This window comes from Mugil cephalus, chromosome 20 (assembly GCF_022458985.1).
Source record: "Mugil cephalus isolate CIBA_MC_2020 chromosome 20, CIBA_Mcephalus_1.1, whole genome shotgun sequence".
Lineage (NCBI taxonomy): Eukaryota > Metazoa > Chordata > Actinopteri > Mugiliformes > Mugilidae > Mugil > Mugil cephalus.
Window position 1 is genome coordinate 13,534,066 of NC_061789.1, and position 13,104 is coordinate 13,547,169.

The following is a 13,104-nucleotide window of genomic DNA, read 5'->3' on the forward strand; positions in this document are numbered from 1 at the left end:
CCATTCGTTCACACAACACAGTCTACCAACACTCTGCAGGTCTTCATTCCACAAATAGAAGCCACCTACTGATCCAGGAGGGGATCAGTGAAGTCGCCTGCTGAGGGGAGTGGGGCCCTAGGCATGGGGCTCTTTCTTTTATCACTTCAAGAGCGATAATTTCTTCATTTTTGAACTGGATGCTGTTTAACTACTTTCAGTTTCATGCATGTGACACAAAATGGCCATTAAGGAAGGCCTGGTTAGGTCTGGTGTTTAATGGTCTAAGTTTAATGGTAAAGTTAGAACTTGGTAGTAAATGATCTATATCTCTGGCATCATGTATGACCTTTACACAACTAAATTTACTTTGCTATTTCAACAGTGGCCTACATATGAGTTAAACGAAGTATATCTCTTAGTCTTTAACCTTGTGCTGTAATGTACCGAACTGTGGCCAAACAAGTAAGACCATCCCTGCGTTTCAATAATTAATATTGTCGGCGCTGACTAAATTATTGAAATATGCGCGTTAATTAGCGGAGGACGTCGGGAAGGAAAAAAAAAATATCCTGGGTTCGACCAATGGGAGAACGCGATTCCCTCATCCCCTGCCGAGTTTCAGCCAATCAGAGCGTCGCTTCCTCCATTTCCTGTTGTGGACTCGGAGTTGGACGGGGTATTCCTCTGGTCCAGAATGTGGATTAATTTTTCTCCGTGTGCGTAAATGACTTCATTTGTTTTTTATCGGCAGAGGGAGTGTTGCTCGTGAAGGAGCCCCACGCGTAAGTAAATGTTTTGTGGTTTATCATTTCTGGAGCCGGCTGACAGGCGCCTGTCCCCCTCGAGATGTAAACAGCTTATAGCCGACTTTGCGGCACAGACTCCGAACCCTTATCAGGTATCTGGCTTGTAGCCGTTATCCGCTTCTTCTCTTATTGATTCGTTTTTTTTTTTTTTTTTTTTTGAATGTGTCCTAGCATCGGCCTGGGAGATGGCAGGTATCGGCTGTTGCACCTGATGCCATGACGCGTCTGTTGATATTCCCTTGACAACCGCGGATCGGATAGCGACGTTCAGGTATGTTTGAGACCGCGGTGCGTCCCGTCCATCCCGGAATGCGTGCGCGCGTACGTGCGCGTGCGTGCGTGCGTAAAGCTCCGCTGCGGTCCCTATAAGCCGTAGTGTAGATTCAAGATAGAAAACCGTAGCCTTATCATTGTGTCATTGCATTGTAATGTCAGAACAATTTACTACGTTCATCACTCCTTACAGCCACGCGTGTGTTTATTTAAGTTTGTGCAAATAGTTGTTTAAACTAAGAAATGGCACAAACAAATGAAGGCCTGGGTAGCGTTAGCTTCGGCACAGTAACAGTCAATACTGTAACGTTAGCGGATTATAGTCGATAAAGCAACTGTCAAACCAACCCAATCATTGCATTTCATTTTGTTCTATATTATTATTATTATTATTATTATTATTATTATTATTATTATTATTCAATTAAAAGGAAAAAATACAGGCTATCTATAGGCTACACTTGCAAATACAGCAACAGATAAAAGCATCATTTATTTATTTAAGTTGACCCTTCTATAATGTTGTATATTTTACCTATATTAAATACAAAAAGTTAATAAAAAAAAATAGTTATGGCATGACACTTCTACTGCTTGGCTTGATTATTGTGATCATCAGATATTTGCTTTTAAAAAATGAAAAATATTTTATACATATATATATTATATATATATTTATATATACAAAATATATATATAAAAATAAATGTCAAGTAAAACTATTGCATTTTATATGTAGCTCTTTCCTGTGCACATTAAAAAAAGTTTTAACATTTATCAATTTCTTTAAGGAAAACAAGTGAATTATCCTCATTGAGTCATGATCTTTGAAAGATAAAAAGTGCCATTTCCAACAAATATTGACTGAAATTCTCGGTAATGGAGTTAATAATGATTTATAAACATTGTTTACTTGGATTTTTATTTATGTATTTATTTTTTGCCTTCTGACACTTTAAGATAATTAAACATGACCCAGGAACGTTATTGCTGTTCTTGAGAAATGAACATAACAGGAGGGTTAAATCACGTTCACTGTCACTTCCAAAATATGTTAGTAAAATCTTACACATGTGTGAAATGTTTATTTCCCCTAGTCCCACCTCGCTACATACACTATATGCAGACATGATACACACTTGCTTCATCTGGTACAAATTATCAAGTCAAAACAAATGCATTATTATATAGCTGTCATACCCTAAATCTTATTTTCAAGGTTTTTGGTATTCGGCATTTGTTCACCATTCTAAAAACATGCACGTTAGGTTAATTGGTGAGTCCAAATGACCGTGTGAATGTGAATGTCTCTTACCCTGTGTCAAAGGCTCTCTCCACCCCAGCGCTAATAGGTAATGGATGGACAATAAATGTACATTACAGGGCAAAAAGTGCATCGCTTTGAGTGTGTGTGTGTGTCTGTATGAGTGTGTGTTTGAGGAGTTAAGTGGGTCTTTGAATCGGGGAGACAGTTCAGAGTTCTGATGGGCTTTTTCTTCCCTGTGGCTCTATAGTTCTCTCTCTTATCATGATGATGCAAACTACCAGTGGAAAAATAGCAGCCGCTCAGCATGAGTCGAAATGCAAATGCAGCCTTTAGTCATAACAGCCTCCGAGCCTTAAGTACACTGAGTCATAAAATATATGGCAGATCATTCGGGAAGATGAGTACTGTCCTTCTGTTTCTCTTCAGAGGCCACCATGCCTATCACGCTGCTGTGGGCCGTGGACGTCTACGGCCGAGTGTACAGCCTCTCCACGGCCGGCCAGCGGTGGGAGCGCGCCGACGACATGCTGCTGGAGCTGAAGCGCATCTCGGCGGGGAAGGGGCGCTGCTGGGGCGTCGGCTGCGACCACCATATTTACCTAAATATGATGCCCAGCGAGACCCCCATCCGCTACCGGGAGGAGACCTACGAAAACCAGGTCGGTCCAAGTTCTCTGTTGTCTGAAAACGTTCGGTTGCTGATGCTGAAGCTGTCTCCGCTCGGCTTGTGTTCAGAGGTGGAACCCAGTGGACGGCTTCACCGACACGCTGCTGCCCACCGACCGCTGGCCGTGGAGCGACGTGACCGGGATGAATCCTCAACCGCTCCACAGCTTCCAGCTGCCCTCCCGCAGCTGGGAGTGGGAAGGAGACTGGTATGTGGATCAGAGCTGTGGAGGAGAACCCAGCCAGACGGGGGTGAGAAAAACACACTTCTCTTCACATATTTCTTATTTCTCTCTCCTGCTGTTATTTACATTTGATTGATAATTCGCTCCCTGGACCATAGGGTTGGGAGTACGCCGTTGATTTCCCAGCCAACTTCTCCCCCGACAAGAAGTGGAACTCGTGCGTCCGGCGTAGACGATGGATCCGCTACAGACGATACACGGCACAAGGTTCTTGGGCGAAGGTATTTGTGGACATCTGTGACGCAGTCACAATCACACAAGAATTAGTAAGTGCAGGTGACACTGAAGATTCAAGCCTTTGCTCTTCTTCTGCAGATCCCTTTGGACAATCCCAGGAAGCCCCCGCTGCCGCTCTGCGACATCAGCTGTGGTGGCTGGGAGATGAGCGACCAGTCTGGAAGATATCCCTACCTCTGGGGCGTGTCCCAACAAGGACAGGTCAGTCTGCTGCACGTTAAGACTTTGTAAGGGGGCTTTCACACCTAGGCTGTTGTTCCAAAACCAGGAGAGTTTCCCCACCAGCACCATAAAACACACCTATTTACTTATTTACAATTAGAGTTAGAAGGTCCATTGGGGATTTGATAATCATTTTTTTTCCACTAGCGACATCAACAAAGTCCTTTACTACGTAGTAATCACACACATAAAAAAAAAAATATATTTTACGTTTAATACTGTAAAATGAAACCTGGATACTGTTGCAGCATGTTACTCTCCTCCTGCAGCCACTGTTGTTTACATTTCATTATTGGCCACAAGATGGCAGCATAACGTCATATACTTTACACAGTCAAATATGCATCAACTTCAAGTATACAAGCAGGGGGGGTCGCAAAATCTTGGTTGATTAGACATTCTTTACATAGATATTTTTTAGTTTTCCCCCACAAACCTTAAAAGAGCCTATTAATTCCCCAGGTGAATAATCTCTCCATCAGTTTGGAGGCCTGTGGCCTAAAAAAAGCTGAAGACCCCTGCTATAAATGTTAGCGTTACAATACCAAACAGAACACAATAATAACAAATATGTTTAAAAAAAAATAAAAAAGTGTACTCATTGAAGTGTGTTATATGCAGTCCCTGATGGTCTAATCATCTTTGCTCTGCAGGTGTGGTTCAGGGAGGGCATCCACCCTCGCGTCCCAGAGGGCTCCGGCTGGGAGGAGGTAGAAGTGCCCAAGGAGGTGGCTCAGTTATCAGCTGGACCCGGGGACCTGCTGTGGGCTTTACTGTGGGATGGGAACCTGCTTGTCCGTACTGGCCTTACCCTGGACAGCCCGACTGGTCAGCATTCACTCTGCCCTCCACAAATATTACATGCATTATATTCACACTAGCCCTTTGTGGTTTGATGACAACTAGAGCCTCAGAGCTTAAAACAAGCTATAAAACTCTCAATCCAAAATGAAGATTTAAAGCAAGATTGCACCATTTACGGATCAGTTTCTCGTTATTTTTAAACCCTGTCCTAAATTCCCCTGAGTAATCCAGACCTATGTTCATCATCCCATCAGGCACAACGTGGATGGAGGTGGAATCACCGGGAAAGAAGGAGGTTGAAGCGCTCCACGTGGCCGTCGGGGTCAGCGTGGTCTGGGTGGTCACCAAGGACTACAAGGTGAGTCAGTGCTCCCCACGCGTGTAATGTTACAGATAGCCGCGGCCCGCTGCGCTGCTAACACATCCCGTGACCGTGTGTGTGTGTGTTTGTTAAGGTGTGGTTCAGGCGCGGTGTGAACTCCCACAACCCCTGTGGCTCGGGCTGGATCAGCATAGGAGGGGAGATGATGATGGTGGACGTGGGACTCAATGACCAGGTTAGGAGATTTCTGTCCACGGCCCCTTTACCTAATCACACGGTACCGAATTCAAAGTTAAGTCGGCTTTTCCACTTTATTCTGTCAATGCATCAAAATAAGACACAAATGCATTAAATGTGGGTTCAGCTATGAATAAATAGGATTCATTTAACCTGAGGTTTCTAATGCGGTCGGTTTAAACTGTACTGCAGGCAGCCTCTCCTCTGCTCCTCTTCTGAACCTCTAGCTGCTTCCCCTCTCTCCTCCCTTTGGATCTGGTTTCAGGATAAGCCAGATCAGGGCTGGGGTCGAGGCAGAAACAGTTTGTTCTGTGTCTCACTGCCGAAGACTTTGCTAGCACTGCAAACCCATACCTCACACCTCCTCCCCTTCCGTCTCTCACCCACCCTCCCCCCTCCCCTCCCCGCAACACCACTCCCTCAGGCCCGTCTACCTCCAGCCTCTCATCCTGCCCCGCTGCTGCTGCTGCCCTGTAACACGAGTAAAGCCGGCAGTTCCAGCCAATGTCCCCACAGTAGCACCTCAGGCCCGGCCTTATATATCCCCAGACTATATTCCTACTGGCCTGACATATGGGAGACTCCCTAATTAGAAGCTGGCCAAGCCGTCGTCATCATATCCCATATTTCATATTTCAGGGGCTGCGACTATGGGTATGTGTCGAGTGAGGTGGCAGGAGCCAGTGTTACAGTATATGGCCTTATAAAGTATCTGCCCGTGTCCTGCTAGCGACCTGACAAGGATTTAAAAGTTGTATCATATTTTATGCTATATTTGTGAAGGATTTTGTCACATTTATCGAATTACATCCTTCGTGCTTCCTAATTTTAAACTGATCCCTGAGCATTTACTCACGTAACAGCTCAATAAAGAGATTTAATTTGCGGCCCGCGACAGCGCCCGTGAACATCGTGTCTTTTGGGTTTTACTTTATATTTTCCCGCCAGGTGTGGGCCGTTGGTGAGGACCGCGGCCTGTACTTCAGAATGGGTGTGACGCCCTCTGAACCGAGCGGAAACGGCTGGATCCCTGTTTCCGCCCAGTGGGGGAATAACAAGAAGGTTATCCCACCCAGGTCTGTGGAAACAACTGAGCCGACACTCACAAAGCGCAGTCACGTTAAGTCAAATGTCCTTTGTTTTGTTGCTTTGTAGGGATGAGTGTGAGTTTAGCGGTCAGCTGACTGAGGCCTCGCAAGGCTCGGTTCTGAGCTGCACCGACTCCGACTCAGAGTTGGGTGCTGCCGACCCCCAGAGCAGCACCACCGACACCCCGGTCCTAGAGGTACGAGCTCCCTCCGTCGAGACGCCCACGCCTCCCCAGAATGCGGAAGACGCCCCCTCGGCTCCCCAACAGGACGCCCCTAAGACCTTCATCCCCGCCAGCGACAGCTTCATCAACAGCTTGGTGTCGGACCGCGACAGAACCTCCACGCCGCAGCCGTCCATCGCAGAGCTGCCGCAGGAGGAGGCGGAGGAGCCGCAGCCGGCCCCGGTGCTCCCGACGCCCGAGGCCTTGGGACACGACGTCCCCTGGATGAACGTCGACCTGGAGGGCGCGGAAGCAGCTCGGGGCGCGCGGGCGGGAGGGCCTTCCCCCGACGACCGGGGAGCGGCTGCCACCTACGCCCTGGCGACGCTGGAGGGCTCCCAAGGCGTCGGGGAAGAGGACGTGCCCGTGTGGACTTGGATTTCCGGAGGAGGTTGCGACGTGGATGGAAGCACGCAGATCAGCTGGCTCAGTCCCACAGGTATCACTGAAAGAAAGACGTAAGGAAATAATGTGCACGTGAAAAGAGAAATTCACTCACGTTTCACTGAATGTCAGTTTATATCTGCGTATCTGTGTCTGAATGTTGTGCCCCGTGCGTCCGTGTGCTGTTTTTTACACGTCTAGACGTACACCGTCCTCGTCGTCTCTGTGGTTTCGCTTGTCCGTCCGGACGTCTGACTTGCATGTCTGTCTGTCAGGTCCCCTCACCAGCTCCCTGTCCCTGACTCCCGTCCAGTCGGCCGCCTGGAGCGAGCAGCCGCAGCAGCAGGAGCCCAGAGACGAGATCAGCAAGAAACCGCTGGAGAGAAGCAACGTGAGGCCGGCCTTGCATTCGTCTCAGACGTTCTCTTGTGTTCTGTCGATAACTCCTGCCTCTCTCAAATGCCCTGTGTCTCTACGCGTACTCCCCTGTAGTCGGTGTGGGTGCGTAAAGGTACGTTGCGCTGGTGGAGAGACTGGAAGCCGCAGCGCTGGGTGGACGTGGGCGTCGCTCTGGAGCAGTCCACCAGGTCTGACGGCAGGAAGGACAGCATTTTCTTCGTCTATTACACGCAGTATGACGAGAAAAAGGTCGGTATAGTACTTGCCCCCCGGGAGTATAGCTATTTGAAGGTGAGTTTATGGTTGCTTCTCTTCATTCTCCTTGTTGCAGTACCTTCACGTGTTCATTAACGAAGTGACGGCGCTGGTTCCGGTGCTCAGGGACTGCCACTACGCCTTTGCCGTGTACACAACCGAAAGGACCAAAGAGAGGTGGCCTCTGGTCCTGGCGGCGCAAACTGAAAAGGACATGAACGACTGGGTAATGTTCATGTTTTTGACGACACGCTAACGTGGAGCTTTTTAAAGGATCGCTCACCCCCCTCCCCCTCATTGTCTCTGCCCCGTGTGTCCAGCTGTGCCTGTTGTCTGACTGTTGCTGTGAGTGTCGAGGGATCACGGGTCCCCCGTCCAGACAGGCCCTGTGGTCCACCACGTCCAAGGGAGACATCATGGTCCACGAGCCGTCCTTCTCTCTGGAGGCCTCCGCGAACGCCATGGCCTGTGACCTCATGTGAGACCGATGCGCACTAGCTGATTCATCCAGCGGTTAACGTGTCGCTAACACACTGCATTGTCTCGTTGAAGTGGGCTTCACGCGTTCACCTCTGTGTGGCAGCACTTTGTCTGTGTTTGCTGAAATGTGTGCTAACCGGTGCCGCCGCTAACGCTGGGTGCTTCCGCTGTATGGTGCTGCAGGTTTTGGCGCCAGGTCCCCGGCCACCTGCGCTGTGTAGAGTCTAACAGTCTGGGGCTGGTGTGGGGCATCGGGTGGGACGGCGCCGCCTGGGTCTACAGTGGGCGTTACGGGCAGCAACCCAACCCGGGTAAACAAGTCCCGTAGATAGTCACCCATGTTCCCTACACCTGTGTTTACTTTTCAAGTATTCATAACTACAAAAGCCATGTGTGAAATGTACCAAACAGTCTTTTCCAACTGGCAGAAAGTTAAAAATGCAATGAAATATAAGTGGAAATGAACAAATAAATGATTTGCAACTAAATAAATGGCCCTATCCGTAACCTTAACCCTATCAGGGCTAGGTTATTGGCCTTTTTATTGGTCTGCCAACATCCAACCAGAGGGCTCCTACCCTTTGTTGAGTCCAGAGTAGGGACCCCCTACCAATTATATGTATACATTAGTATAATCATTTTGCATATATATATATAAAATGTCTAATCAACCAAAACTTTTGCAACCCCCCTGCAGAACCTCAATTGACCCCCTAGGGGTCGCTGTCTAGCCTAGAAACAGTAAAATAAGAAGTCTGGACTCAACAAATGGTACCAACCCTGTGGTTGGTGGTCAGCAGACTAATTAAAAGGGTGACAAACATAGAGCCACATATTGACATGTCTATCATATAAAGTGTCAAGTACTAACAAGTACCATTTACTTTTTACTTGCTAACAAGTTCTAGTTTGGTGACCATCTGCTTGCAACTCTCTCTGCCGCGTGTTGCAGCTGCACAAAGGCCCTTTTATTAGCTCGCAATCACTCATTCATGTTTCCGTCTGTGTTTGTTTTAACTGCAGGAGATGCCGTTCAGTCGCATCAGCAGACAGACGTCAGGAGCATACACGTGTATGAGAATCAAAGATGGAACCCTATGACCGGATACACGGACAAGTGCGTCCACCTTGCATTTCTCGTGCGTTTTGTTTGTATCGGTCTTTGCAGCTCCTTAAGCAAAGTCTGTCCTTGTGGCTCACTTTTCCAGAGGACTCCCCACAGACCGTCCTATGTGGAGTGACGAGAGCGGACTGAAGGAGTGCACCAAAGGCAACACGCAGCCACCCTCCCCCCAGTGGTCCTGGGTAAGTGGAATCCCTGTGGCAGCTTCTTCACAAAATCCGTCCTGCGTATTTTTTATTTTTATTTTCTTTGATTCTTCCCTCGTTCTTTGTCTTCAGGTGTCAGAGTGGGCCGTGGACTTCAACGTACCCGGAGGAGCTGACAAAGAGGGCTGGCAGTACGCCGCAGACTTCCCCACGTATGTAATTACTTCTCAGGACGCTGACTAGCTCTAGCGAAGGGAGTTGCGCCGGTGGTCACACTTGTCTCTGTCCTGCAGGACATTTCACGGCCACAAAACCATGAAAGACTTTGTGAGGCGGAGGAGATGGACGAGGTGAACACATTCACATTTCCGCGGCGCGTGGCTCACGGGTTTGCGCAGCGTCCCTAACAGTGATGTGTTTACAGGAAGTGTAAGATCACGGTGAGAGGTCCGTGGCTCCAGGTCCCGCCCATCTGCCTGAGCGACATCTCTCTGATGCCGTGTCTGGCCCAGAGCAAGATGGAGCAGGTTCCCGTCTGGGCCCTCAGTGACAAGGGAGACGTCCTGTGTCGCCTGGGAGTCAGCCCACAAAACCCCGCGGTGAGGAGGACGCTGAAAATCTGTCAGATACTTGTTGTGGATCATAAAAATCTCTACAAACTCTTACTCCGATGATCTCACAGGGCAGCTCGTGGCTCCACGTAGGCACAGACCAGCCCTTTAAGTCCATATCCATCGGTGGAGCCAATCAGGTTTGGGCTATTGCCAGGGACGGAGCGGTGTTCTACAGAGGATCAGTGTCCCCACAAAACCCTGCAGGTCAGTTTGGTGTCAAAATGAACGCAGCAGGAAGAGAAAGTAAATTTTCTGTGGAATCACAGAATCGAGCGCTCTTGTCCCCCTGCAGGAGAATGCTGGTACCACATCCCCTCCCCCCCAAAACAAACGCTTCGACAACTGTCCGTGGGCCGGACGTCTGTATTCGCTGTGGATGAAAACGGTGAGGAGATATTTGATTGGTGAACTTTAAACCAGGTGTCATGAGGTTAAATGGCAACAATCTTCTTTTTTTTCGTGTAATTTAGGAAACCTGTGGTACAGACAAGGCCTCACCCCCAGCTACCCTCAGGGCTCCTCCTGGGAGCTCATCTCGAACAACGTCACCAAGGTTTCCGTGGGGCCCCTGGACCAGGTCAGTGTGACTACAGCCTCCAGTGGCCACGGTGTGAATTTCAGCTTAATGAGTAGACAGAGCAGAGTGAACTCCTCAGACAACCGTGAACACCACCACTCTCATTAGCAACCGTACTAGGTGCACCTTGCTTATAGCAGGTTGGACTCCATCTTCATTCTTTTTTCCCACAGAGAACTGCAGCTCACTGGATGTTTCCCCTATTTCAGACCATTCTCTTTAAACCCCGGAGATGGTTGGAGGTGGAAATTCCACTAGATCACGGGTGTCAAACATGCGGCCCGCGGGCCAAAGACGGCCCACCAGAGGCTTTAATCTGGGTCGTGCAGAAAACAAAGGAATAAATTTAGTTATTTATTGGTTATTATCGGTTCGTTACCGATATAAATTTGGGCCTCTGAATTAAAATTAGTGTGATCCACGTTCAACATCACTGCCGCTGCGTTTCCATTACTCCTAGAAATGCGCAAAACCTAAATATCGCAATAAAAAACTGGAAACGCCTACGCGGTTTTTCAAACGCACCAGATGAGATGACGCAGGTGGTCGTGTGACCACTTCATTTCAAGTCTTGCATGAGCAGAATTTCAGAGAATTATGGGATATCTCATTAACAAAACACCTTTCAATGGAAACACGTACAAAGCGCAATTGTTCTTTGTAGAAATCTCAGAAATATCGCTTTTATTTTGTGAAAAACTGCAACGAAAACACAGCTAGTGAGCGATTGCTCCCAATTAGGAGGCCGGTGAGTGTCTGTCTGTAACAGTCGAGCTCTGTCTCCCTCTCCAGGTGTGGATCGTAGCAGATGGAGTTCCAGGTTTCCCTGCTGAGACTCCCGGAGCTGTCTGCCACAGGCTGGGCGTGGGACCCATGCAGCCCAGGGGACAGTCCTGGGACTATGGTATAGGGGTGAGTCCCTCATCATCATTTTAACCTCTTTGTGTCATTTGCGCCTTATATATTTGTTATTGTCAACAAATTCTATCTTTTTTAAATAGATATTTATTCATTCTTGTATGTATTACCCAAACTGTGGTAAAGGACCCTCCCCCAAATATGCACCGTGCACCACTCAAAGAAGGTCGTGGAATGGCCTTCACTGTCCCCTGAGCTGAACATCTTATATCTGTGTGGGGGGGACCCTATTCATACCACGCATACAAGACAGACTAAAAATACCTCACATGTTCAAGAGATCTGTAGGGAAGAGTGAGTGAAAATTCCTGAAACGAGAATAGAAAGACCGGCCACAAAAAGCGTCGGCGAGCTGGGACATCTGCCCCGCGGGGGCTGGACTGTTGCTCAGTGAGGCGTGTGCCCGAGCTTTTTAACACGCTTCAACTTCATAAAATAAAAAATAAAAAAGTCAAGAAGCAGAGGAACGATATGTGAGTTTACTAGAATTATGTATTTTTTACTTATACACTCACACATTGTACTGATATTCAGCAAAATACACTCACCTGCCAGTTCATTAGGTACACTAGTGAAAACTAAACTAAATTAATCCTACAGGCTCCACTTTAATTAACTTAATTCTTTCCATTTTTTTGTAATGATGATTTAAAACCGTGTCCCGTCTCCTCATCTAGTTCCATGTTGCGGCCTCGTCAGCGCCCTCTAGTGCTCAAACTTTGTGCAGCCGTGTTCTGATTCTTTTTAGTGAATGTTTTTTTTTTTTTTTTTTACTTCCTTAAGCTTTTCGCAGCCACTCATGTGCGTTTCTCTTCCAGGGAGGATGGGAGCACATCAGCGTGAGGGGGCACTCCACCGAGGCGCCCCGCGGCCCCCACCCCGCCCCCTCCGGGCCCTCGCGCAGCCCCGTACCCGCACGGCCTCAGACCCAAGTGAACGGGACCGCCGTGTGTGTGTAGCGTCCTCCCGTCTCCTCCTCCTCCTCCTCCTCCTCCTCCTCCAGCCCTCCTCGTGCCTGGATCTCCTCTGTACATTCGTCTCCTTCGACCATTCCCAAATGGCTCTTATCCCTTGGCGTTAAAGGGAATGCACAATCACGCCACTGAGTCTAGACACTGTGTTCAGGGTGGTTGTGACACTTGTTCGATGGATGAATGTTACTCCTCGGTTTCTTCCCCGGGGCAGAACTCACGGCAGTATTCAAAACTGAAAAACAGGAGCAAGATAGAAAGGATAGATCTCGATGGCACATAAAAAAAAAAAAAAAAAAAAAGAGTGCATGTGTTTGCTCTTACTAGGCTTCTGGGTGTCAAGAGATGGAGCAGCAGCTTCTGTTGTTACTTAAAAGTATGAAGGGCTAAGGCTCGGTGACCAAATTAAGTTCAAACACACAGGGCCCCGTTGTAGTGGTTTGTAGTTCTCTCCTTATGTTTTCGTGTCTGATTTGCCTGTCACACACTTGCATGGAATGGTATTTATTTATTTATTTATTTTCATTTGGTCAGTTTCTCTATTTATTTTGGCCTCTTACATGTTTGCAATGAAGTGTGTTTTGCCCTGGTTGATACGAAAGGCCTTTCTAATCTAAAAAAGTTTCTAAAAAAATACAAAAATGTGCACTCACTTGCCAAAACATTAAGTACAGTATCTAAAGACGCCTAATGAGCTGGCAACTGAGTGCACATTGCTCCTCTCTCCATCAGCAGATAATACCTGCCTGCCACCCTGCAATAAAAATAAAAAGCGTTCTTCCCGTTAGTATGACATCCCTCCGTAGAACTGCTATGACTGCGACTGTTGACACTGCAGCAGGTCTGAATGTCCCCACGGCCGGA

The 13,104-nt window shown here is 47.9% G+C and overlaps 1 protein-coding gene and 1 long non-coding RNA gene across 3 annotated transcripts; one reads left to right on the top strand and one right to left on the bottom strand.

The window, feature by feature from the left end:
• Positions 1-248: 248 nt before the first annotated feature.
• Positions 249-12,544, top strand: tecpr1b (tectonin beta-propeller repeat containing 1b). The gene is made up of 26 exons (XM_047571947.1): positions 249-764; positions 960-1,059; positions 2,755-2,987; positions 3,064-3,246; positions 3,338-3,460; positions 3,555-3,677; positions 4,352-4,526; positions 4,757-4,860; positions 4,958-5,059; positions 6,010-6,137; positions 6,217-6,812; positions 7,033-7,148; positions 7,250-7,405; positions 7,488-7,637; positions 7,732-7,889; positions 8,075-8,202; positions 8,915-9,008; positions 9,100-9,196; positions 9,293-9,372; positions 9,454-9,510; positions 9,585-9,759; positions 9,843-9,978; positions 10,067-10,159; positions 10,245-10,351; positions 11,144-11,263; positions 12,088-12,544. Exons 3-26 carry the CDS (start codon positions 2,763-2,765, stop codon positions 12,226-12,228), a joined length of 3,567 nt encoding a protein of 1,188 aa, XP_047427903.1. The 5' UTR covers positions 249-764; positions 960-1,059; positions 2,755-2,762; the 3' UTR covers positions 12,229-12,544.
• Positions 3,070-5,997, bottom strand: LOC124997911. Of its 2 annotated transcripts, none has more exons than XR_007111001.1 (3): positions 5,496-5,997; positions 3,306-3,474; positions 3,070-3,218 (listed from the first exon to the last, which is right to left on the bottom strand). It is a non-coding gene; the product is annotated as an uncharacterized LOC124997911 (long non-coding RNA). The 2 variants fall into 2 exon arrangements; XR_007111002.1 differs by lacking the exon at positions 5,496-5,997 and adding an exon at positions 4,297-4,430.
• Positions 12,545-13,104: the final 560 nt, after the last annotated feature.

Bases quoted from the DNA above. Each gene is read 5' to 3' on its own strand.
- tecpr1b (XM_047571947.1), top strand. From the start codon at position 2,763: ATGCCTATCACGCTGCTGTGGGCCGTGGACGTCTACGGCCGAGTGTAC. The intron at 3,247-3,337 runs GTGAGAAAAACA...CCTGGACCATAG, and splicing joins GAGAACCCAGCCAGACGGGG to GGTTGGGAGTACGCCGTTGA. The intron at 9,373-9,453 runs GTATGTAATTAC...TCTGTCCTGCAG, and splicing joins TACGCCGCAGACTTCCCCAC to GACATTTCACGGCCACAAAA.